The sequence below is a fragment of the Onychostoma macrolepis genome, chromosome 03, assembly GCF_012432095.1.
Source record: "Onychostoma macrolepis isolate SWU-2019 chromosome 03, ASM1243209v1, whole genome shotgun sequence".
Classification (NCBI taxonomy): Eukaryota; Metazoa; Chordata; class Actinopteri; order Cypriniformes; family Cyprinidae; genus Onychostoma; species Onychostoma macrolepis.
The window spans coordinates 53,779,657-53,805,796 of NC_081157.1; the positions used below are offsets into that span (position 1 = coordinate 53,779,657).

Below are 26,140 nucleotides of genomic sequence, written 5' to 3' on the forward strand. Positions count from 1 at the left end.
CAAGAACTGTACTCATCCAGAGTGAGCAAAAGGGCTGGTAAAATCACTCTGGACCCTCACATCCAGCACACTCCCTCTTTGAACTGTTACCGTCTGGTCGACGCTACAGAGCTCTGAGCACCAGAACGACCGGCACAGGAACAGTTTCTTCCCTCAGACAATCCATCTCATGAACACTTGAAGTCTTAACAATAAACATTAAACACACAACACTATCATACATTTTATTTTTTATTTAACACACATACTTATTACATTTCAAATTTGCACCTAACATACCTGTACATACTGAATTGTCTATTGTGTATATTGTCCATTTTGTATATTTATACATTATTTTTTTAGTATCTGTGTCCTGTCACTGTCATTCTGTCACACTGTGGAGCTTCTGTCAATAAAACAAATTCCTTGTATGTGCAAACATACCTGGCAATAAAGCTGATTCTGATTCTGATTCTAAACTGAACTGAGCTGGACGATGACATCATTGAATTCAATGATGAACTGCTTTTAACTGAAAATTGAGTGTTTAATCTTGTCAATTTACGTTATTGACACACTATTTTCCTATTTTGATATTGTGAAGTTGCTTTGACACAATTTGTATTGTTAACAGCGTTATATATATTTTATTTTCAAAATAAAATATATATATATATATTATTTTCAGGTACAATAGGTGTATTCAGCAGGAGCATTCAAGAAACTGAATGAACAAATATAAAAATAAAACACTATATAGATTGATTCCTATTAAAATAGACTGTATTCAAGCTTTTCAGTCAAGAGTAGTGAATGATTTTTCTCTTTGTGTTTTACTAACATTAAAGGAATAATTTTGTATATTTTTTTTCCAAATGTATTTATTTTTTATTTTATTTATACATTTATATATTTCCACTTTTATTCATTTTCACATGTATTTATTTATTTACACATTTATTCATTTCTACATTTCTTTGTCTGCAGGGTAAATAGCAACGGAGTCAGAGTAGATGAGGGGTAAGCTTTGAGGCCACAGTAACAAAATACAAGAAGTGTAGTCTACATGACGCGCCTGTTGATAGTGTGGGATGAAGGACTCAGATGGGCAATATGGCCAAAATCTTATATCACGGGTTCAGTCATTTAATATCACCCTAACAATTAGCCTACAAATGCATAAAATCTTATGAGATTGTACTAGTTTCATATTAAATGTCTCATTTAATTGATTCCATCATGTCATGTTTCTGGCTTCAAAATGTAAAACATTAATATCATAACATTTTGTTCAAAAGTTTTAGAGAAAGCAGAAATACAATCCAATTGGAATTGACTAAACATTTAAAAACAACACCAAAAACAAAAAAATGTTATTTAATTAATTAGTATTTATGAAAAACTACTGATAAAAATGTTATCGGGGAAGTTTAAACTACATGTCGTCATTTGATCAACCAAAGTTAATTGTGTGTGTTTGGTTCAAAAAGAACCGGTTCATTGGAGTCGTTCTGTCACGTCTGGATTGAGAGGCAGACACAGGAAGAACGATTCAGAGCTTCTTTATTCACATCAACAGAAGGAAGACTTCTCAAGGGAAGTTCAAAACTGAAAGACAACTATAGTTGATCAAAACTGAAGAGTAATTGTCCTCATCTTAATCCTTCGTACAGGGATCCAGCAAACTGGTGGGAGACACAAAGCCACGGAGATCCAGAGGGGCGAGTAGCAGTGTGTCGGAAGGTATGTAACCTCGAGATCAGCCGATGAGGGACTGAGGTGAGTAGCCAGATATAGTGCCTAGGTAAGTGGAATCAGGAGCACGTAATCAGTAATCAGGTGATTGTGAACGGCGTAGTTGGTTGGTGTGGCTGATGGATCTGTGACAGTACCCCGTGTCCCCCACGAGCGTCTCCAGGCGCCCAAGACCGACGGCGAGGACGACCGTGCCCCACAGAAGCGAGACGATCTGGGTGCGTTTGATGGAAATCGGAGAGGAGAGACGGATCCAGAACATCATCTCTGTCCACCCATGATCTTTCCTCGGAACCGTACCCCTCCCAGTCCACGAGATATTGGAGCTGGCCGCTTCGCCGTCGGGAGTCTAGGATCTCTTTGACTCTGTAGATGGTCTTGTTGGGGATCGACTTCGGAGGAGGAGGTATCTCATGCTCTGTGGAAGGAGGGAGAAGTGGATTAATGTATGGCTTTAATGAGTCCTGAGCATTTAAACTGCCTCCAGTTCTTCAGAAAGGTCTTCTGGGTTCTGCTCGTTCTGTGGTTTTTCAGCATCTTCTGCATATTTGAACCCCTTCCAACAGTGACTGTATGATTCTGAGATCCATCTTCTTTCACTGAGGACTCATACTATAAGATTCAAACATTCAAGTCAAGTCAGATTTATTTCTATAGCAGTATTGACAGTAATAAACAAGAAAATACCAGTAAAGCTGCAGTGTTCTTCATTTATGAATCAAATTTAGCTGTAAAGCAGCTCTAAACAGACAACAGTGTCATTATTCAGATTAATTGAGTTCAGTGTTGATTCAGTTCAGTTCAATAACAATGTGAATGCTGCAAAGTTCATTAGTTATGTGAACAAGTTTAAATGAATATCAGTGAATATTCAAACATTCATTAGTGTTCAAGAACTCAACATGGGGTTGTAAACAATAACCTATTAACAGTATGATCAGTGTGAATTGTTCTAATTTTGTGTATAAATCTTTTTTTTTTTTTTGCTTTTAAGAAGCTACAGAAGATTTTTTTTCTTTTTAATTGTTCTCATTTTGTTTCAAGATCTTATGTTTAGTATTTCTCTTAAGAAGTTATTTACTTATTTCACATTTATTTATTTTGTCACGTTTACTTACATATAACACTTTGTGTAATACAGATTGTTTCAAAGCAATTTCTCATTTTAATAAACAGGGAAATGTTGCAAAGTTAATGATGAAACACATTCAGTTTGATCTGTGAAGCAGCGATACAGAAGACAATCGTGTAATTGTTCAGTTTAAGTGTTCAATAACAGCGTGGATGTTGTAAAGTTAGTGTCATTATCCAGCTTAACTTAGTTATTACTGAATATTAATTGTCTTTTAAACCTCCAAAATAATAATTTAGACCAGTATATTTCCTCTGTGTCGCTATTGTTATAGTTATGATGTGAACTTCTCAATTCTCTTAGAAAGATTAGAATAATTGTTATAACCTTATAGACAAAGATATAGTTATAGTTCTTGGTGTGAACAGGCCAAACTTGATTGATAAAGAACACAATTGACTTATTTTATGTAATGTTTTACATTTTTTGGTGATTTAAAAGTATATATTTATATTCTGTGATTCACAGGAGATGTTTTAGGTTAAAGGCTGGTGGTATATTTGGGGCAATGATCCGGGGGTCTTTGACAGGTTGTTCTCTCCGTAAGAGCTTTACTATCTTCACACATTCTCAAGTCAGTAAAGGATCTCGTTTATTCTCTGAAACCCACGACTAATATATTATCCAGGAATGTGCTTTTCCTCCACAGGTATATGAGGGTTTACCGTGAGACCTTAAACAACGAGACCGTGGCGGACGTCTGGAAGCAAGCATGTGTTCACTGAGAGAAGACAGCTCTAGTGTTGCTGGTCAAAGATGTGTTTGTAATATAACGGCCACTGAAAGCCCATCGATCTGTGCAGAACACATGGATTCCATCAAGACAACAGTCCAATTCTGCACAAAAATATGAGAATATGAAGTCAAATGTTTTATTTAAGAGATTTTTGTGTTACAGTAAAATCTGTCAGAATGTAATACCTAAAGCGATATTAATGACTGACATGTTGGATATACTTGATCAAGCTAAACCAACAGCAAAGATAACCATCTATTACTGCCTTTGTGGAAAGACAATGTAATAATGAAACTGAGGACTGATAAGGAAGCACTACAGATTACAAAGTAGATTACAGAGGAAGAGTTACTGAAAGCTCAGAAGAAACGTCAACATTTATCAGCAAAAGTTTGATTGGATTAAATCAGTTCAATTAAGAATATTTTAGGTGATACTCAAAGCCACATGGACAACTTTCATGGTTTGTAATGAGTTTAAAATGACCCAAGCGTGATTAAATGATGACAGAATTTTATATATATTTTGGTTTTCTATTCGTGAACTCTTCCTTTATGCTTCAGGAAACACCAACATCTAATGCAGCTTTAGATGACTTATATTTCAAGTAATGCAGGATAGGATAATTACACAGTACTCACAGAGTAAGTTGTCTATATTCATAGGCGTTTTGAAATGTCTGCGTGAATCACATATTAGGAAAGCACCGTGCATGTATTGATGGTTTTCCAGCAGCGGGTTATGAATTAGTGAATATAGAGAGAGTTATTGCTCACCTGTGCTCTGCGTGAGTTCATTCAGCTCTGACTCTCTCCAGCTATAAATACTAAACTTTCTCTTTCACGACAGAACGTGACACACAGGTGTATAATCTATAACACTGTTGACCAGCAGTACTGATGATTCCCCTTCATGCCATAATGATGACGACAGACCAAACGCCATTCCAATACATTAAAACAAAAGTGACGATATTGGCTCATTTCTGGTTTGGTGATCAGAATCTGATTATTAATCAGTTTAATATGGCAAGAGCTTTAATGGCACTGCTCCTCCGTGTTATAGTTACACACATGACCTCCATCAAAGAGTGCAGGCGGTGTACTAATGCAACACAATAGAGAGATTTCCTCTGTGTGTGGCACATTGTTTTTTAATAAAGCTGCTTTAGAACTACTAGCATTGTGGGGAGTGATATATAAATGAAACTGAATCCATTAATAAACACTTGAGAGAATCTGTCATTGCAAAATCTGTCCCTCACAGGTTTTTAACGCATTGAATCAGCTCTAAATGCACATGAAGTTGTTAAATCACACGTGTCAAAATATGAACGCAGCTTGTTGAAAGTTGTCCATCATCTCAAACAATACAAGCCTCCGGTGTTGAGCCTCCAGCGAGGTGTTTCCGTGTTGCTTTAAGAGGAATTTCACTCTCTACATGCATTTCTTGAAATCAGTATTGTGTCATATAGTAGAATTCTTTATTAATCTGGGTCCCGCTCAACTTCTTCCATGTGTTGACCTCCACTGGCCTCAAAATCTTGGTGTCCTGTGACAAGAAATCAGTCCAAGTGTAAAAGCCATCATAGTATAGTATACTGTAGATCATAGCATGAGTAGGAATGATAATTACAGTCATCTGTTGTGTCAGTGTACACACTACAAACCCTGAAAATGTTACAGAATACACAAACTTCAAATAATAATAAACAAGCAACAATCCTCATCAAATGTCACTCGATCAACAAAATGATGCATATATTAATCTCGGAACTAAACACAAGATGTGTTTCTGTTCATTCAGCTGCTGCTTATACGATAGTTTCATGAGATATTCATGTTGATTTGATGTCATCAGGACACGCTCTCATTGCATTATAATCATCTGACTGCAGAACAGACTCATTCACCACAAATCAGCTTTGCAGCGTTTCCATTTTATAACTCACTCGTCCCTGATGACAAAGATTGTTAAAAAAGATCAAAAGACATTTCAGGTAATCTGTAGAGTATCGTGACACTTTATTAATGTCATAGCAATTTAGTAAATAAATACAATTATAAAGTGAGCTGAAGAACAGCAGGTCAGTGCAATGCTGCTGTATGATACTCAAAACTGCTAAAAACACAGTTTACACGATATGTTCTTAAATACACTGAAGTCTTTGAAAACACAAGGGCAGGATTATTATCTGATGCAGATCCTCTCAACATAGCCAAATATTGGCTGATTCATCGGTCTGATCAATATATTGATCAATCATTGATAAACTGGACATTATCACGTCATGCAGATTTAAACAACACTGTTTTCGTAGTGTTTCTAAACATTTGTCGTCATCGCTGTTTGTTCTTCAGAAGCAGCTCTTTCACGTCTCGTCTGTGATCCAGAAGCGTTAGTGTTTTTCAGCCTCTTCACACAAGTTACTATAACGATGATGAAGATGATGAAGATCAAACAGCTTACACCAGTGATGACGATGATCTCAGCTGCAGGACCTGATTGATATGATTTATAGTACAGTTAGTCTATAGACTCATTCAATCACTGTTTTAACATTGTGTACATCATAAAACAGCCCTGAGCATGTTTATCCTACTGAACTCACACAGACTTCACATTCATTTATTAATACAGAATTTAAACATCAGGATATGTTGATCTGCTGTTATTAATAGTAATTTCTTGGACCTTTAAGCATCTTGTTTATTCACTGCAGTCATTGATTTCTGCAGCTTGACGTGAGGGTGTTTCTGACGAGAGCAGATTGTGTTTTATAGTAATTCAGGACAGTAAACAATTATCAATAATTATATTTAAACATGGTAAATAAATACCCGTATTAACATTATATAACAATATGTTTTGATTGCTATATTGTTATACAGCATCCTTCTGTGTTTTTGAAGTAAGCTGAATTTGTAGTCAATAATCATGAACTATAATAGAATATGATACCTGTCTCGTCAGGAGCTTCAGGATCAGTTTCACGTATCAAGAGCTATGTTAACAGATTTTAAACCAGTGTTACTAGATTCAACATAAATGTACAAAGATTTAGTGAATGATAAATAAACAGTATACCTGATAAGTCCACAGTGAATTCTGTTCCCTTCACTCCACATGTTGTAACCACAAAGAATCTGAATTGTTCTGTCATTGCTGTAGTTGGAGTGTAGCGGCATGTGAAGCGGTTTCTGTGTTCACAGGAGTCACGAAGAAACCAATTCATACAGATTACTGAGCCTTCATACATCTCATAGTATTTAAAAAAATCAATGCAGCAGTCAGCGTTCGGCAGAGAGACGCTGCAGCTGAGAGTTACTTCTTTCCCCACAGATCCAGTCACATCATCACAGCTTACACTGATCTCTGAAAAATAATATATGAATCAGTTTAATACATCAGAAGATAACTGATTTCTGTCATTTTACACATCAAGAAATCAATCATTTAAAGTTTAAGTGTGTCGCTTTTGCAACATTAGTCTCATCAAACAGAACTTCAAAAATAAAAATTGCTTTCAAACAGGTTTTCTGTTCTGTAAGTACACTGAATTTGTGTTCAATAATCAATAATTATAATAGAACTTAATATCTTTCTTACCAGGATGTTCAATGTCAATTTCAGGTTTAGTGGGGTCTGTTAACAGATTTTAAACCAATGTTACTAGATTCAACATAAATGTACAAAGATTTAGTGAATGATAAATAAACAGTATACCTGATAAGTCCACAGTGAATTCTGTTCCCTTCACTCCACATGTTGTAACCACAAAGAATCTGAATTGTTCTGTCATTGCTGTAGTTGGAGTGTAGCGGCATGTGAAGCTGTTTCTGTGTTCACAGGAGTCACGAAGAAACCAATTCATACAGATTACTGAGCCTTCATACATCTCATAGTATTTAAAAAAATCAATGCAGCAGTCAGCGTTCGGCAGAGAGACGCTGCAGCTGAGAGTTACTTCTTTCCCCACAGATCCAGTCACATCATCACAGCTTAAACTGATCTCTGAAAAATAATATATGAATCAGTTTAATGCATCAGAAGAAAACTGATTTCTGTCAATCAATCATTTAAAGTTTAAGTGTGTCGCTTTTGCAACATCAGCATGAATAAATGAAACTGCAGCTCTTCATCACAGACAGCAGTCGTGTTATCAGTGAATTATCTTCAGAGAAAGTGAATTGTTGAGAGTCTGAGAGGAATGTATTCTCTCACCTTCATCAGCTTGACAGACAGCTGTGAAAGTCCAAAGCAGTGTGAACAGCAGCAGCACATTATCAGCACTCATGCCTGCTTCTGCAAATAACACAAGACACATATTGAGATCTGAGGTGAATCTGAACCAGCAGTGATTACAGACAGAAGCAGTTCATCCAGAAATGAAGATCCGCCATCATTTACTCACCTTTACGTCCCTCCAGACCTGCGTGACTCTCTTTCTTCTCTGAACATCACAGAAGATACGACGGTTATTTCATACAGTGAACATGAACATGTTAAATCATGCTGGTTTTGTTTAATACCTCACATATTCTTTATCTACAGACCCTCTTAACACACGGAGAGCTCAAATGGTGTTTGTCTCTGGTCATGTGACCTATTTCTGACACATCTTTGTTTGTCTTTTAGTTTTGTAAAGTCTACCAAAGTATTATTTTTATTATTGATAAAGTTAAATAAGGTGCATTATATCTCATTTAAGGTTAATGCTACTGAATACAGTTTGACAGACGATGCAAATATACTTTTACTCCATATTTACTGTCTTCATCTGTGAACTTACTTTCACTTTCAGAATCACTCAGATATCTGTGTTTCTGTTTCTTATGTGATGTTTGAGCAGCAGAAACTGTGTTTTATCTCCTAGTTTAGTGTTAGTTGTGGACACAGAGCGATGTCATCTGAACTACACTAACAGTCAGTGTTGGGCAGTAACTAGTTACTAGTAATTAGTTACTGTAATAATATTACTTTTTGCAGTAACTAGTAGTGTAACTAATTACTAATAAGATTTCAGTAATAATATTACAGTTACTTTCCATAAAACAGCTTAGTTACTTAGTTACTTTTGATGCCTCAACCCCGCTGATTTAAAATCTAACAATCAAATAATTCCTAGATTTATTTTCATATTTTTCATGACTCGCACATGCATGTGATGTCCCCAGTGCACCGGGCAAGCTTGGAATATGGAAAAGCAGATATAAATATTGCATTATCGGCATGTGGTACATTATATTAATATAATATAATTGAAAATATTTTTGGAAAATTAAACCGTTTCTTACAAACTCATGTGATTTGATAAAATACATAACGAAATTTAATCACATATGGGTAACAGAAAAATTACTTCAAGCTACACATGACAATTAATGAGATGAATACAACACTTCTACTTGAATGTCACTATCAATCACTATTGAGTGTTTGTAATAACTTCTGACTGCGATCCAATGTGGATTTTGGTCAAATGATGAGGCAGAAATATGTTGTCAGTAACATTCTAGAAGAATTTTATCTGGAAGATACACAGTTACAACTTCTGCGGGGCGTGAAGAAAAAGTAGTGTAACTAGTAGTGTAACTAATTACTGTTGCCAGAAAGTAATAAGTAACAATATTACCTTTGAAAGGAGTAACTAGTAGTGAGTAATATATTACATTCTTTGAGTAACTAACCCAACACTGCTAACAGTTACAGAAGATAACAGAACTAATAATATCTGAACTCACCTGAACAGCGTTATATGCTCAGCTTCTTAAACTACTTATTTCAAGCTGAAACTGCGGCGTTGTGTTCGTTGAACTGAAGTCGTGAGGAAAAGTAAAGTATTCTTCACTTGTAGAGATGGGCGGTGTCTGCTTCTTCTTCTTTTGTTTTTATCGGCGAGCAGCTTTCGGCCGCGTTACCGCCCCCCGCTGATCTGGAGCGTGTGCACACGTCACTTCCTCTGGACTGAAAGACTGTTGTTGTATTGTTATGATTTGACAATTATGAAAATTATATATATATATATATATATATATATATATATATATATATATATATTTATTTATTTATTTGTGTGAAATATCCAAATATGAAATGTTGGGGAAAAATGCAAAGTACTTTTAAATATAAATGTAAACGAGCACGTGACTGTCTTAATGAGTGAGTCATTGAGGCAAACGATTCGTTCAGACGGCTGATTCATTCAAGAATAAAGCAGTGGTCTGCGTCCCGATGTGCACACTATCATCCTACATTCAGTGATGTCAGTAATCTTCAACACTGTTTAGGGCAGATAGGGTGGATAGTGAGCACACAAGTGTCTTTGTGAATGGAGCACTGAATCATTGACTCAAATGAGTAATTAAACGCTGAATCGTTCAGTAACGAAACACCGCTGAGTGTTGCTCAGAGATGCTGTGATCTTTGTTTGGAGCTGTTTTCGTACCAAATAGAGCAGAAACAGTCAACGCTGACAATATTGAGCTCTAATGCTATATCTGTGGTCCAACATGGTACAGCAGATTTGGTTTCTGCAGCAAGTCCTGATTTATGGCCCTTTTCAGTCCCTCTAACGTGAAGGGAGAGTTAATAACACCATCCCTCTCTTCTTCTCTTTCCAGCACTTCTTTATTTGCATCACTTGTGTTTGTCTTCCCCTTTTGTCCTCTTCTAATATATCTCCAGAACCGTGAATCTCGACCAATGCTTCAGCTAACATGTCTGCTATCTCTGTGTCAGTGCTTCTGAGGAAGCAGTCGCTGCTACGGCAGTAGGGAAATGCAGATGCAAGCTCCTGCGGGAGCAGCTACTGCTACGGTACCTGAAAAGAGGAGAAGGCTTCTGTGGAAATGGTCAGTACTGCGGGAGCCATCACTGCTAAGGCATCTGGAAAGAGGAGGCTTCTGAGGAATCGAGTACTGCTGCGGCAGTGGAGAAAAATCAGATAAGTCTCCTGCAGGAGCGGGGTGTTGCTGGGATGGTTGAAGTGCAGATGAGCCGCTATGGGTGAATTTGGTGGTGTTAGAGAGGATGGCTATGGCGGGTCCAAGGGTCGAGTGAACAGGGATGGACTGGCGTTGAAGGGGTCTGCTGATGAGGGTTCGGTGAGCTTCTTTGATATGGATGGGTCTTCACCGCTAGCGGAGACAGCCTCATGCTAGCGTCTGCTATAGGAGCTGGAGGTCACAATGTGTTAAACACGAGCTCCTGAAGGCAGCATGACTCCACAGATCTGCATTAAGTCAAGTCACCTTTATTTATATAGCGCTTTTACAATACAGATTGTGTCAAAGCACTTAACAGTATCAAATTGGAGGACAGAGTGTCAGTAATGTATAATGATAAGATTAAACACTCAATTTTCATTTACATTTATGCATTTAGCAGACGCTTTTATCCAAAGCGACTTACATTGCATTCAAGTTACAGTTTTTACATTTTATCAGCTCTTGCTTTCCCTGGGAATCGAACCCATGATCTTGGCGTTGCTAGTGCCATGCTCTACTATTTGAGCTACAGGAAAGCCTGTAGCTATTGTAATTTTCAGTTAAAGGCATTTCATTATTGAATTCAGAGATATCATTGTCTAGCTCAGTTTAGTTTAAATAGTATCTGTGCAATGAAATCGGCGATAATCGCTAGAAATTAAGTGTCCCCGACTGAGCAAGCCAGAGGCGACAGCGGCAAGGAACCAAAACTCCCTCTGTGACAGAATGGAGAAAAAAACCTTGGGAGAAACCAGGCTCAGTCGGGGGCCAGTTCTCCTCTGACCAGACGAAACCCGCAGTTCAAAAGTTTATATTTCTATTTTAATTTTGTTGCAATTTCTAACAATAGTAGTATTATGTAGTTAGGTATTTTATTATATTTTAGTTATTTTGTTATTTTGGGTTGATATATCTAGGGATATATCTCTGGGGGTCATCTGAGTGTCCTGGTCTCCGCTGACGATCAGGGCTGTAGACATCATCTCTTGGTGCTGATCCACCATCTGATCGGATACGGACTGAGAAACAGACTAGGAAAGAAACAGACTAATATTAGCGTAGATGCCATTCAACTTACGATGTAACGAGTACATCGTGTGTTATGGGGAGTGTTCCCGGTTCCGGTTGATCTAATTAATGCAGCCTAACAATCCTTTAACGGATTTGAATAATAGTAGCGTATTAGTGTGTTATGTGTAAGCCAGGCTAAAGAGATGGGTCTTTAATCTAGATTTAAACTGACAGAGTGTGTCTGCCTCCCGAACAGTGTTAGGTAGACTGTTCCAGAGTTTGGGTGCTAAATAGGAATAGGATCTGCCGCCCGCAGTCGATTTTGATATTCTAGGTATTATCAAACGGCCAGAGTTTTGAGAACGCAGTGGACGTGGAGGACTATAATGTGATAAGAGCTCGCTCAAGTACTGAGGAGCTAAACCATTCAGGGCTTTATAAGTAATTAACAAGATTTTAAAATCTATCCGATGCTTGATAGGGAGCCAGTGCAGTGTTGACAGAACCGGGCTAATATGGTCATTAAACTAAACTGATGAACTATGGTTTAGTTATCTATGATTTCAAACAGACTCTGAGAAGATTATCTGATGTTAGAGGAGGTGGATTTCAGCCGTTCAGCGGATGCATCTTTACAATATTCTGAAGCAATATTTTCAGTCATCTTGCAGATTCAGTTAAAATAAACACTTCCAGACTGTCTGGTTTCTGAAGATCCCTTTACACCAGATTCTCTGTAAGAAGACCAGAACACATTCATCAGTCTTGAGAAATCATATCATATATTCAAGATTCAACAGAAATACATTCAGCCACAGACACATTCTACCCTGTACATCTCAGCATGATCTTCATTAATTCACTCGCATGTTAAAATAATTAATGAATGTGTTTTACAGCTGAACCAGACCGTCTCCGTAAAGAGAATGTGAAAAATGCTGTTAAACACACAGATGAAAAAAATATAATACAATAATGATGGTTTGAAATTGCTCAGAAAAATAAAACATATATATCTCACGGGAGTTATTAAATGTAAGTAGATTGTGTTCAGCTTTATTATCCAGTATTTAAATGTTTGTTTTAAGTTCAGTATATGAATATAAAGTGGCGTTGTGTATCGGATGCATGAAGAACCGATCGTGTGCTTCAGCTCTTTACTCAGCACTGATCGTCTCCATCATCTCCTTCACAGAAATACACCACAGAAAACACGGTAACACTTTACAATAACAGTACATGAATTATCATGTACTAATACTGATTTCAGTGCATTATTATGATATAAAGACAGTCCATAACATAACCATCATCTCTATGCTAACACTGATTTTAATTTGGAAAATTGCATCTGCTTAATGAATACGTTATTGTAGGAGGGCAGCAGTGGAATCACTCCAAACAGGATGAGATGAAGTTGTTTTTAATTATGAATGCATCATTGTGCGTTGGATGAGTTAGGTTAAACGTAAATATTGCAAGAAATCCACTGTCATTCACTGATGTTTGTGACATAGCTGCAGGTGGAAAATTTATAAACAATTTTGCAGTGTGCCATTTTCATGAATCTTTCTTCTAGAGCATGTTTGATTTAGTTTATCCCAAAGTGTTAATTAATACATTAACTAACATGCAGGAACTAACATGTAATTAAGGTGGTGTTATTCATGCGGTAATTCATATGACTCATGTCGTAGTTAAGTTAGTTCTTCATTAGTTCTTGATTAATACATGTCTTAACTCTTCATTAGTTCATAGTCAAGTAATTATTAATTAAGGTATTAGTACATGATAATTCATGTACTGTTATTGTAAAGTGTTACCGAAAACACTGCTAGTGAATTCACACTCCATCCAACAATTATGGCCCAATGTACCGTGTTGACTTTGTTCACAGGTGTTTTAACTGTATTTTGAATTAAACATTGCATTGTGTCGTGTTTTTAGGGTTAAAGGAAATGAACTTTCCATAAACTTTCCACAAAGGCAGTAATAGATGTTATCTTTGCTGTTGGTTTAGCTTGATCAAGTATATCCAACATGTCAGTCATTAATATCGCTTTAGGTATTACATTCTGACAGATTTTACTGTAACACAAAAATCTCTTAAATAAAACATTTGACTTCATATTCTCATATTTTTGTGCAGAATTGGACTGTTGTCTTGATGGAATCCATGTATTCTGCACAGAACGATGGGCTTTCAGTGGCCGTTATATTCAACACACAAACACATCTTTGACCAGCAACACTAGAGCTGTCTTCTCTCAGTGAACACATGCTTGCTTCCAGACGTCCGCCACGGTCTCGTTGTTTAAGGTCTCACGGTAAACCCTCATATACCTGTGGAGGAAAAGCACATTCCTGGATAATATATTAGTCATGGGTTTCAGAGAATAAACGAGATCCTTTACTGTCTTGAGAATGTGTGAAGATAGTAAAGCTCTTAAGGAGAGAACAACCTGTCAAAGACCCCCAGATCATCAACGTTGAATTAAATTAAGTTCAATAATGACACTATTGTCTTTTTAGAGCTGATTTACAGCTGAAATGACTTGATTCAAGCAGCTTTGAAATAATCTGTATTGTATAAAGTGCTATATAAATAAATGTGACTTCATGAATGTAACAACAACAACAAAAAACTTCTGTAGCTCCTTAAAAGCATAAAATAAAATAAAAATGTAATTTTTTTTTTTGCTGTTTACAACCCCATGTTGAGTTCTTGAACACTAATGAATGTTTGGATATTCACTGATATTCATTTAAACTTGTTCACATAACTAATGAACTTTGCAGCATTCACATTGTTATTGAACTGAACTGAATCAACACTGAAATCAATTCAGCTGAATAATTACACTGTTGTCTGTTTAGAGCTGCTTTACAGCTAAATTTGATTCATAAATGAAGAATACTGCAGCTTTACTGGTATTTTCTTGTTTATTACTGTCAATACTGCTATAGAAATAAATCTGACTTGACTTGAATGTCTGAATATTATAGTATGAGTCCTCAGTGAAAGAAGATGGATCTCAGAATCATACAGTCACTGTTGGAAGGGGTCCCCTGCATTATAGTCCCCTTCCTGGACTATAGCTGACGTTTTGGTTTACCTCTCCTGTCTCGCCCCTTTGGATACTGTTCGCCGATCGTCACGCACGCTTGTCTCTGTTTACTCTTTGTCTCGCCCATGTTATACCTGTTTGCCACTGTTTGACCCTGCCTGTTATGACCACGTCTCTTGCCAATAAAAGTCTGCAGATGGATCCGAACGTCTCATGTCTCGTCAGCCCTGTTACAGAATACTCGGCCACACAAGGATCCAGCGGCTTTTCATGTGGACATTGGCCAGGTATGGACACTGCGAGACTGTTATTAACCCTCGAGCAGGGAGTGCGATCACTCGAGGATTATATACAGGAGTATTTAGATATAGCCTATTTTTCTGATCTGCCGGACTGTGTACTAATAGACTTCTTTTGCGAGGGCATTAACCAGCTGCTCAAATCGCGACTAATTTGTGAGGGTCCCCGTTCGTCTTTAAGTGATTTTATGGACTATGCCCTATTGACTGTTGGTTCATCGTTCACTGTGGGTGTCGCGGAGGACCGCAACACCGCACTCAATTGTATGATCGCGACCACGCATGAGCACGCTCACAAAATGGTGGTGACAGCGGAGCCCGTTCACAAAATGGCGGCCATAACAACCCCCTGTCATGTTCTAGCTGATCTTCAGGAGTCAAATCAAGCCACAGTCGATCTTAAAGAACCAAGCCAAGTCACAGCTTATCTTCATGTATCAAGCCAAGACACAGCTGATCTTCATGAGTCAAGCCAAGTCACAGCTGATCTTCATGAGCTAAGTCAAGTCACCGTTGATCATCACGAATCAAGCCAAGTCAAAGCTAATATTCATGAGCTAAGTCAAGTCACCGTTGATCGTCACGAATCAGGCCAAGTCACAGCTGATCTTCACAAGCTAAGTCAAGTCACAGTTGCTGTTAAAGAGCTCAGTCAAGTCACAGTTGGTCGTCATCGACCGAGTCACGTCTCAACTGATCTCCCAGAGTCACAGCTGCCCGTCCAGAGTCACAGCACATCACAGCTGATCTCCTAAAGTCAAGTCACATCATAGCTGCTCGTCCAGAGTCACAGCAGCACGTCACAGCTGCCCGTCCAGAGTCACAGCAGCACGTCACAGCTGCCCGTCCAGAGTAACAGCACGTTACAGCTGATCTCCTAAAGTCAAGTCACATCATAGCTGCTCGTCCAGAGTAACACCAGCACGTCTCCGCTGACCGTCCAGAGTCGGGTCACGTCCGGGCTGACACAACCAGATCATCAAGTTCAGTCTTCCATTATCCTAGTCTGATATCCAGTGTGAGGGATTCACCGCTGGCGTCTGCACACGCAGCTGGTATCCCCAAACCCACTCACTCTAGCCCTCCTGTTCCTGAACTGATTCCCCTGTCTGAAACGCTTCCCCTGATGGGGATCGCATTTTGGTGTGTTTGGGCTGCATACACCACCACAGAACTCCCAGAGGTGGCGGCGTCCACTATGATGTCTCTAGAGGTGGCGGCTGACGCTGCAGAACCTCCTGAGGTAGTGGCGCTCACTGCTGTGTTCCCTGAAGTGATGGTGCCCACTGCCGTTTCTCCAGAGGTGGCGGTACATGCTGCAGAATCTCCCGAAGCGGCGGTGCTCATTTCAGCTCCTCGTATGGTGGTGGCGCCCAGAAATGAACTCTCAGCCTGTTGTGTTGCGGTCGAAGAGACCATTACTGAACTCTCCCTGAGTCCTGTGTTTACCACTGTAGAACCTCCAGAGGTGGCGGCAACCGCCGCAGAACCTCCAGAGGTGTCAGCGGTATCTGTCAATGAACTCTCATTCTGTTGTGTTGCGGTCGAAGAGAGTATTAAATGTCAGTATTTATTTAAAAAATTTTTTTTAAAGAAATTAAGTTTTCATTCAGCAAAGATTTGCTAAATCGATAGAAACAATGATCGTAAAGATTGATATTGTTAGAAAACATTTGTTTTGAATAAATGCTGTTCTTTTAATTTTTTTTTATTTATTAATGAACCCCAAAAAATATCACGGCTTCCAAAAAAACAAATAAATAAATAAATAAATAAAATAAACAGCACAACTGTCTCCAATATTGATAATAAATCAGCATATTAGAATGATTTCTGAAGGACATGCACTGAAGGTTTCATGATAATAGTAAATGGTGCATCATATATAATGTAAGTGAACTGGACACTGATTACCATTATTGCAATTTTTGGAGCTGCAAGGTTTTGTGCCGTGCTTTTGTAGTCATTTAGCATCCATTTTCTCAGCAATGTATGTAATTTAATTTATAAAATGAGACAAACCGCAGATCCAGATCGCTCCACAAATGAACTTGTCTGTCCCGTGTCATTTTCAACCGATTTATGAATAAGAACGGAAAATAACTGCTCCACTTCACATTATTGTCCAATGAAATGTGCCAGATCATGATTGGCTGGTGTATTATTCATGACAAACGGGCATTCGTGAATTATGTAATATTCTAAAATATATAAGCCTATATGGATTTTTAATTAAATCGACAAACTAACATTGATTATTGATGAAAAAAAGTTTAAAATTATTTGGTTTATTTGTATTCCTTCCGTCGATGTATTCACTGAAAGAAGCATCTATGGCTCGAGAGCCTCGTTTCTGAACAGACTGTAATATCAGTCAGTCGAGCAAAACACACGCAACCATAGCAACGCCTCAGATTGACAGATGTGTACAAATAAACCACTTTTGAGCGATTAGTTACCGTTTTGTGTACATTGTCATGTTAATTAGAATTCAAATGCATTGTTTTATTGACTATAATATCATTGCTATTTGTCTGAGAGGGGCAGTTTTCAATAATTTTGAAAAAGGGCCGGGGCTCGAGCACAAAGCTATTTACTGAATGCTGCCTAATTATTATTAATCAGGCATGTGATCAGCTAGAGACAAAAAAGAAGGAAAATCTGGCCACGCACACAAGCCACACCCCCAGCACTTATTATTACAAATATATATTTTAGCACATTAAAAGATATATCTTATATTGTAATAATACATACTATTTTCCTATAAAAAATAAACAGCAGCATTTAATAATTATGATAACAATATAATATAGTATATTATAATAAAGTACTACATTTATGCATTTAGCAGACGCTACAGTGCATTCAGGATATACATGTGTGTTCTCTGGAAACTGAACCCATGACCTTTAGCGCTGCTAACACAACGCTCTACCACTGAGCCACAGAAACACATTATATTATAGTGAAGTATAGAATAGTTATTATTAAAGTACCTGCCAAAAGTTTGGAAACATTACAATTATTAATGGTTTTGAAATAAATATCTTCTGCTCATTAAGGCTGAATTTATTTGATCAAAATAATGTAAAAAAAAACAAAACAAAAAAACCCAGCAATATTGTGAAATATTATTACAAATAAAATTTTTTAAAAAGTTTTCAGCGTCGCATGATCTAGAAATCATTACAATTTATTCGACTCTCAAGAAACATTTCTGATTATTATCAATGTTGAAAACTATTCTGCTGCTTCATATTTTGTGTGAAAATGGTGATGCACTTTATTTTTCAGGGTTTTTTGATAAATATAAAGTTTAATGAACAGCATTTATTTGCATTTATCAGATATAGTAATTAAATTTGTTAATGCATTTATTAAATATAAATCATTTTAAATGTCTTCACTCACTTTTATCACTTTCATGCATGATGAATACAATTATTAATGTCTCTCTTTTTAAATCTTATACAAATGTTTGAGAAGTATCATTTTTTCCACAAAAATATTAAACAGCAAAACTGTTTTCAACATTGACAATAATGAGAAATGTTTCTGGAGCAGCAAATCAGCAGATTAGAATGATTTCTGAAGATCATGTGACTCTGAAACTTCTCTTTGTAAACAACAACAGATTTATAAACGTTTCTAATGATGAATGTTGCGTTCCCAAATGCAAATTAAAGCGGCTCAAACCAAGCGCAGCTAGCAGCTAGCAGCTAGCACCAACAGTGAATCAAAGCTAAAAACAGACATGCAGCGCTCAGACTACAGCCTGTTACAGCACAGCCGTTAGGAGTTTGATGACAGCACTAGCAATCTCAAATTATCAACGCCATTCACAGAAAGTCACCGGGTCGAGTAACACGTGTTTGGTGCAGCGAGCTCGTGCAGCGCTCTCAGGACCAATCCGTCCGTGATGGTTTAGAAACAATCTTTTCCCAGTTTATTTAGGTGGCCATTTGCGTGATTTCAATCATCATGCTGTAACCAACCCCCCACCCTCCCAAAAAAACCCTCGGATCTACGCGAATCGCATGGGTCGTCCCTCAGAGGTCGGGAAATACGGAAATACGTATTTATACAGAAAAATCACATCCCTGATTAATAAATAAACACTAGATATTATTCCACAATAGTAATGTTAATAATAATAATAAATGTTATGAACTGTTCCTCCTGTTTAACTCAATCCCAGCAGCGGAGTCCTGAAACATCTTCAAGAATCGGCTGAAAACACATCTCTCCATCTTTATTTGACCCTTTAACTCTAGCGCTCTCTATTCTAATTATATTCTTAAACAAACAACTAAACTAATAACTAACTGTTCTAATCTATTTGTATTCTATTTATTATTATTACACTTAAAAGCAAAAAGGCCTCTAACACCAGTGTGTTCTATTCTTTTTCTATTCTGTCTACTTTCTTTTTATTTATTATATCATTTAAATCTTGCTGTGTGTAGAGTGTTAAGAGCTTTCACGTGGAGAGGGTGATTGTTTGGGTTTTTCTGCTTCATACTATACTTTATTTCAGTAATAATATAGATATTCTGAATGTAATTGTTTTATTGAAGTGTTGTAGTGTGTGAACTGGTAGTGGAGTTTGTGTGGGATTAGGATGTGTTCTCCTCGGCGGGGGTGACGTACGCCACCTGTTCCCCTTCGTCATGGCGTCAGGTGTGTTCTGCTGAACGGTGCGACTGTGGAAGATGTGCTGATGCTGATGGAGAGGAGCTTCACGTATGAACAAGGCTGAATGAAGGAGGAGGCTCAAGTGAGTCGTTTGATAAGCAACAGAATTGCGGTAAGTGAAGCATTTGTTGTTGTTTCGCCACTTGCTGCGCCGGCCACTAACGTAACTATATCTAATGATGTTTAGTTTGAATGATGAAATAGAAAGAGGACTCTCGAGTTATGGAAAGTTTGCTAGCGCGATTAAAGTGCTTTCGCTCGGTTGTAAAAATGAAGCGTAAAGACCTGTAATGTCTTTTAGAAGACAGGTATTCATGTTTGTGAACGAACCGGGTGTTGATGTGTCTTTTAGACTGTTGTATGAAGGAAAGGCTTACATGATTTATGCTAATACCGGGAGTTTGAAATGTTACGAATGTGGGGACGTTGGTCACAAGAGGCTACAAAATTACAAAAAGAGAAATTTGTTTTTTAGAAACATCAAAATGACTAAATCTCACATCGTGTCTTTTGCTCTTTGCTGTCTTTTTTCGTCCTTTTCCACTCTTTACCTCTTTTTTCAAATGGATGCTTTGAGGGCGGGTTCTCTAAATATTAATGGGGGAAGAGATAGCAGTAAATTAGCATTGATTTCAGAATTTTTAAGTATTAAAAAGATCAATGTTTCTATTTTACAAGAAACACATACCAATAAGGATAATGAAATTGAATGGGGTATTTGGTGGGAGGGAGCCATGGAACACATAATAGTGCTGGGGTAGCTACTTTATTTACTGCAAACATGAATGCTGATATTTTAAATGTTGAAGAAGTTGTTGAAGGAAGATTATTGTCAACACAAGTTGAATATGAGGGAATTATGTTTGTGTTTCATGTCTATGCCCCCAATAGTGGCCCAGAGAGGCAGAATTGTTTTATGATTTTCAGAAATGCCATTAATAAGTATGATGATGGTGTGTGTCTTGTAATTGGGGGAGACTGGAATTGCACGACAGATTTTAGAGTTGACAGGAAGGGGGAGGAGCCTTATAGCCAATCAAGTGTTACATTGTTAAAAATGATGCATGAATTTCAACTAACAGATGTTTGGAGAACAAGAAATACAGGAGTTAGACAGTACGCCTGGTTGAAAGTGTGTGATGATGATGATAGGGCTTGCGGTGCAAGACTGGATGGATTTTATTTGAAGAAAATGTGGAACAACAAAGTAATGGATGTTTGTATCTCTCCAAATGCACCGTATGGTTATTTTGGTTTTTAATGTAAAGAAAACATTAAAATCTGATTACTATTGGCATTTGAATGTTAAATTATTACATGTCAACATTGAATTCTGTTACTGGATCAGGAAAAAGCACTCGACAGAGTCGATCATGAGTATCTTTCTAATGTTTTGAAGAATTTTGGGTTTGGTGATGATTTTATATCTTATAGTAATGTTTCTGTTATGGTCAAAGCAGGTGGTGGATTAAGTGCACGATACCCGTCACGAGAGGAATAAGGCAAGGTCGCCGCTTTCTGGACAGTTATAAAGTTTGATGATCGAGCCATTGTTGTGTAGATTGAGGGGGGTTCTTAATATATTCCTAGTATAAATGATCATTTTGAATTATTTCTGATGATATTACTGTTTTCATTACAAGTCAGGATGACATTAGAGTTTTAACTCAAACTATTGAAATATATGAAAAGCCTCCTCTTCAAGAGTTAACTGGGCTAAAAGTGAAGGATTGATTATGGGTAGGTGGGAAGAAACCGGGTTTCCTAAACCTCGTGCGTTACACTGGAGACAGGATGGGTTGAAAGCATTAGCTGTTTTTTGGGGAATGACAGTTTTCAAAAGAAGAATTGGGAGGGTCTGCTGCTTAATTTAACAAAATTAAAAGTTGTTCTGTTCTGTCTGGAATATATTTCTATCCTCTGCATCACATCCGGTTCATCAGAGAGATGCTGTACACTTGCATTATGTGCAGAAAGATTGATTATTGTGTCTAAAACTCTTAGTTTGTGTTCTTCTGAAGAAAGAAGTCGTACACATACAGTATGGGATGGCATTAAGGTGTAAAGGACGGATGTTTTGTGCTCCTCTGTGCTGTATTTAATGGTTGTTGTTGCACTGATAGATGTGTTTGATCTGTGACACTGCATTTTGTTTTCTCCTTTAAATTAAACTTGTGTATATCTGTCTGACAAAACATTTCATGCACTTCATTTTGAAGCAGTTTCACTTTGCATTGAGAAGATGATTCAATATGATGAAACAAGAATCTCCTCTCTTTTCTTTTTTTCTTTTGTTAGGTTACATCTACTTTTTAAATACTTGAGTACAAGTTAAAATCGTACATTTTTGACCTAGTTTTACAGACTCTTCCAATTAGTCATGGGCCGGTATGAGTTTCTCACGGTATGATAACCTTAGATAAAAATATCACAGTATCACAGTATTGCCATTACAGCTCTAAAATATGTTATTTTTAAATGTCTGGGTACACTCTCAGAAATAAAGGTACAAAAGCTGTCACTGGGGCGGTACCTTTTCAAAAGGGACACTTTTGTACCTATTAGGTTCTAATATGTACACTTTAAGTACTAATATGTACCTTTAAGGTACCAAAATGGACTCTTTAGGTACAAACATGTACATTTTGAAAAGGTACCGCCCCAGTGACAGCTTTTGTACCTTTATTTCTGAGAGTGTAGAAAACGTGTAAAAATGCAGTCACTTAAAGTGAGCCTAAACCTGCAGCTCAATAATCAAAAACATAATCAAAACAATTTCTGTAAATATATATATATATATATATATATATATATATATATATATATATATATAAATGATTTAAAAGCAGTCATTAAACCTGCAGCTCAACAAGGTTTTTGGAGACATGCTCACTTTCTACACATTCATCTTTCAGTCCAAGTTATGATGCCGGAATTTTCACCTTTCCCTGATTAAGTTTGGAGCGGTGAGGTACGAGTGTGTGTGTACATACACATAAGGAGAAAGAGAGTGGAGTGTGTTACACACACACACACACACACACACAGGGTCTCTCTCTATACAACGCTCTAACAGCGGCAACGTTTGCTTTTTAAATGTCGTGATTTTGAACAGATGGAAACAATGGCAGCAGGAGGCTTAAAAGTATAGATGTGATACCAGCTAAATGTAATTATTGTACTAAATCGCAGAAAGGTAGTACTTTTGTCTGCTATTCCCCACTCTGTGAAGTAACGAGGGAGGAAACTAGTTGACGTTAGCTAGTTAATTAGCCATGTTATCTGCCTCGGTAGCAAGCCACATAGTATTTATTTCAACACTGAAACAGTCGACGGGAGGGTCTCTGTCTTGATCGAGGGTGAAAGAGGGAGAAATGATGACACAGATATATCGTTTGTGTACGACCTGGAAGTATTTATTTAGCGATCGGCGCTAAAACATCATCTGTACAGAACAACCTGTCCTCCAACCAATACGCCCGGTCGTTTGTCCAAATCCCTGAAATACGACCCATCAGAGTGTATGCTACAATTGTGCCCCTATCGGCAACAGGACATTTTCATATTAATGTTTTGTATTCTTTTCTCTGGGTTATAGTTCGGGTTTCGTGTAGCTCGGTTGGTAGAGCATTGCGTTATACGACGATATGTAATTACGTGATCATGCGATCATGGGTTCGATCCCAGAGAACGCACGCGCTCATAAAATGTGCACTAAAAATCATGATTTTGCATGATTCCTGTAAGGGGTAGGTTTAGGGGTAGGGTTAGGTGTGGTCATTCGTACGAATTAGCCACCTAGTAAAATATGTACGAATACTCTGAGATCGGTGTAAAAAGTCCACATATTGCATTTAAATAAACACGCATTTTGATTGGTAATGACAATCATACGTCATTTCATGACGACAGACGCAACACGAGACTGTCATTATTTTTACGCGTGCTAGAGGGCGCTTTAAAACTTTAAAACGTAAATATAGGTCGTAATAAGGGCTTGCACAAACGACCTATAGGGTCGTTTTTTGTTGGAGGACAGGCTCGTACAGAACATCGTTGTGATTAGTCTACGTTACCCGAAAAATTCCCATATAGCACACCATGTTTTTCGACGGGGGAAAAAGTTTGAGGGATTCACCTCCTTCGGCCATCATCCTACACACAGGTGACTCTTCCAAACCGCGGTATACCTTGAAACCGGTTATCGTCCCCTGCCTGCTTCCAATCCTAATAAATAACTAGGAACCATATGAAAATTTAAATATGTGTACAAGTCTGGTTTATTTTAAGCTAGCGCTTAACCATCAATGTAAAAAACTTTATATCATGAATCACTTTAAACTCATTCAGAAACATATTCCAGAGTTGAGATCCTTTACAGAGAAAGCTCTTTGCCCTCGTGATGTTCTACAAACCCAATCCTACAGTTTACAAGCTCTGTGCTCCTGGTTCAGCCTGTTTCATCAGATCTTTTTACCTTAATGATGACTTAGCAGATGTCTATATTACTGTATCATCAGCATAAAGCTGACACTCAGCGTCTGAACAACTAGATGGAAAATCATTTATAAACAAACTAAAAAGCATTGGACCTAAAATTGAGCCTTGAGGTACACCATCTTGTTTCTCACAAACACTGATTTTGTATCCTCGATTTTTACACACTTCTCCCTTTGCTTTAGATAAGAGGAAAACCATTCTATCGATTGTTTACTAAAATTAAATGTGCTTAATTTAGATATCAAGATAGCATGATTAACTGTGTCAAAAGCTTTTTTTAGATCAATAAACACAGCACCCATCACATGCCCCTGATCCAAAGAAGATCGAGCCTTTCCCAAAAAATACCAAACAGCCGTTTCTGTAGAATGCTGCGGTCTGAAACCAGACTGATGTTGATGAAGGAGATTATTACTTTCTAAATTATTTGTTAATTGTTCAGCCACAACTTTCTCTAAACACTTAGACATAACCGGTGAAACTGATATTGGAAGATACTTTGAAATCATGTTAAGATCTCCTGATTTATAAAATGGTGTAACTACAGCCTTTTTCCAAATTTCTGGAAAAATACATTCCCTAATTGATCAATTTGCCAAATGGGTTAATTGCAAGTGTATTGAAATTATACATTTTTTATAATTTCAGTTGTTTTATTTTCATCAATCTCCTTAATACAAAATAAATTAACTGCCTCCACCTCCACCCTATTTTCTAATGCTGTTCATTTAAAATGTTGAGCTAATTCATCTACTGAATTAATAAAATATGTATTAAACTCATTATTACTTTACCATTTAAATATAACTCTTCAACTACATGTTGACTATGAGTCTTATTTGTTAAAATTATTCAGTTGTTTTCATAAAACTGTACATCTACTTTTTAAATACTTGAGTTCAATTTAAAACTTAGTATCTGAACTTTAACTTGAGTTTAATTTTTGAGTACTTTTTACACCCCTTTCTAAAGCGAGCTGCTGATTTTGGTGCAGTAGATGATCTGGTTCTTCACACATAATGCTGAAATCTGTCAATATTGCATCATTTCCAGTGTGTGTGTATCTTCTGCAGTCAGACTCACTGTTCTGGACGATGTCCTGCATCTTCTTCCAGACTCTGAAGGGCAGGTTGCCCAAGTAACGTGGCACATGAATCAAAGCTCCAGAAGGCGTCTGTGGATCCGGCTGTGATGAGATCTGGACTCTGGAAGAACATTCAGGATCAGAACCGCAGTGGCTTTGGATCAGAAGCAGAGAGACCAGAGACACCAGCAGATCACTCACCTTTCCATTGAGACTGGAAACTCCTGCAGAACAAACACACCATTGATCATCAACAACTCAATCAATCGATCAATCATCTGAAATCAGACCTTCAGAAAGCAGACGTCACTGGCTTTCATCATCTCCTCCATGTCTTTGATTGTGTGTGAAAGAGCTGAGATGTGTCTGTTCATCTCCTCCAGCTTCTCCTTCATCATCTGCTTCTTCTGCTCCTCTTCCTCCCTCAGTGCAGTGATTGTAGCTTCTTCTTCATCTCTGAGAAACTGATGAAGCTTCTCAAACTGCTGTTTAATCTGACGCTCTGTGTGCTCAGCTTGAGACTGAAATCAAACCACATTCACTTCAATCGTCTCCATCAACACACATCAACACAATCACATCATTCAGATCTGAGAGAAACTCAGAGACCGACATATAATGCATCCAGAAGCAGATTGATGATTGTCACAAATGGATGAACTTCGAACTTTAACAAGAGGATGCTTCGAGTACTGTGAGTCTTGCATTATGCTCTTTAACTTGCTCTCACTTGGTTACATCCAGAGATCCCCGATGGTTTAGTTGAAATAGAGGGGTTTTCACACATTCGCTCCGATAGGACTGTGATGTCAGGAAAAAGTAAAGGGGGTGGTCTCTGCTTGTATATAAATGACAGGTGGTGCAGACAATACACAGTCTGGGAGAA

General features: G+C 37.5%; 2 protein-coding genes across 9 annotated transcripts; both read right to left on the reverse strand.

Annotated features, from left to right (window-relative positions):
- Positions 1-2,169: 2,169 nt before the first annotated feature.
- On the reverse strand, positions 2,170-9,482 carry LOC131536549 (uncharacterized). 8 transcript variants are annotated; one of them, XM_058769561.1, is made up of 8 exons: positions 9,350-9,482; positions 8,020-8,058; positions 7,830-7,910; positions 7,332-7,619; positions 7,215-7,250; positions 6,693-6,980; positions 6,567-6,609; positions 2,170-5,156 (listed from the first exon to the last, which is right to left on the reverse strand). In XM_058769561.1, the coding sequence occupies exons 3-7, from the start codon at positions 7,900-7,902 to the stop codon at positions 6,596-6,598; spliced, it is 699 nt and encodes a 232-aa protein (XP_058625544.1). In that variant the 5' UTR covers positions 7,903-7,910; positions 8,020-8,058; positions 9,350-9,482; the 3' UTR covers positions 2,170-5,156; positions 6,567-6,595. The 8 variants fall into 8 exon arrangements, 5 of the variants coding, with proteins under 5 accessions (XP_058625544.1, XP_058625539.1, XP_058625540.1 ...); XM_058769560.1 differs by lacking the exon at positions 2,170-5,156 and adding an exon at positions 5,968-6,106; XR_009269998.1 differs by having other exon boundaries at positions 6,567-6,980.
- Positions 9,483-25,095: 15,613 nt separating this feature from the next.
- On the reverse strand, positions 25,096-25,861 carry LOC131535839 (E3 ubiquitin-protein ligase TRIM35-like). Its single transcript, XM_058768344.1, has 3 exons — positions 25,545-25,861; positions 25,456-25,478; positions 25,096-25,375 (listed from the first exon to the last, which is right to left on the reverse strand). Exons 1-3 carry the CDS (start codon positions 25,650-25,652, stop codon positions 25,096-25,098), a joined length of 411 nt encoding a protein of 136 aa, XP_058624327.1. The 5' UTR covers positions 25,653-25,861.
- Positions 25,862-26,140: the final 279 nt, after the last annotated feature.

What these genes read in the sequence shown, in the direction of transcription:
- LOC131536549 (XM_058769556.1), bottom strand. Translation starts at nt 7,902, where the DNA reads ATGAGTGCTGATAATGTGCTGCTGCTGTTCACACTGCTTTGGACTTTC. An exon ending in AATTGACATTGAACATCCTG is followed by an intron (nt 6,981 to 7,214) that starts GTAAGAAAGATA and finishes ATTATTTTTCAG; the next exon opens with AGATCAGTGTAAGCTGTGAT. An exon ending in ATTCACTGTGGACTTATCAG is followed by an intron (nt 6,107 to 6,692) that starts GTATACTGTTTA and finishes CATATCAATCAG; the next exon opens with GTCCTGCAGCTGAGATCATC.
- LOC131535839 (XM_058768344.1), bottom strand. Translation starts at nt 25,652, where the DNA reads ATGATGAAGGAGAAGCTGGAGGAGATGAACAGACACATCTCAGCTCTT. An exon ending in GTGACGTCTGCTTTCTGAAG is followed by an intron (nt 25,479 to 25,544) that starts GTCTGATTTCAG and finishes TTTGTTCTGCAG; the next exon opens with GAGTTTCCAGTCTCAATGGA. An exon ending in TTTCCAGTCTCAATGGAAAG is followed by an intron (nt 25,376 to 25,455) that starts GTGAGTGATCTG and finishes ATGTTCTTCCAG; the next exon opens with AGTCCAGATCTCATCACAGC.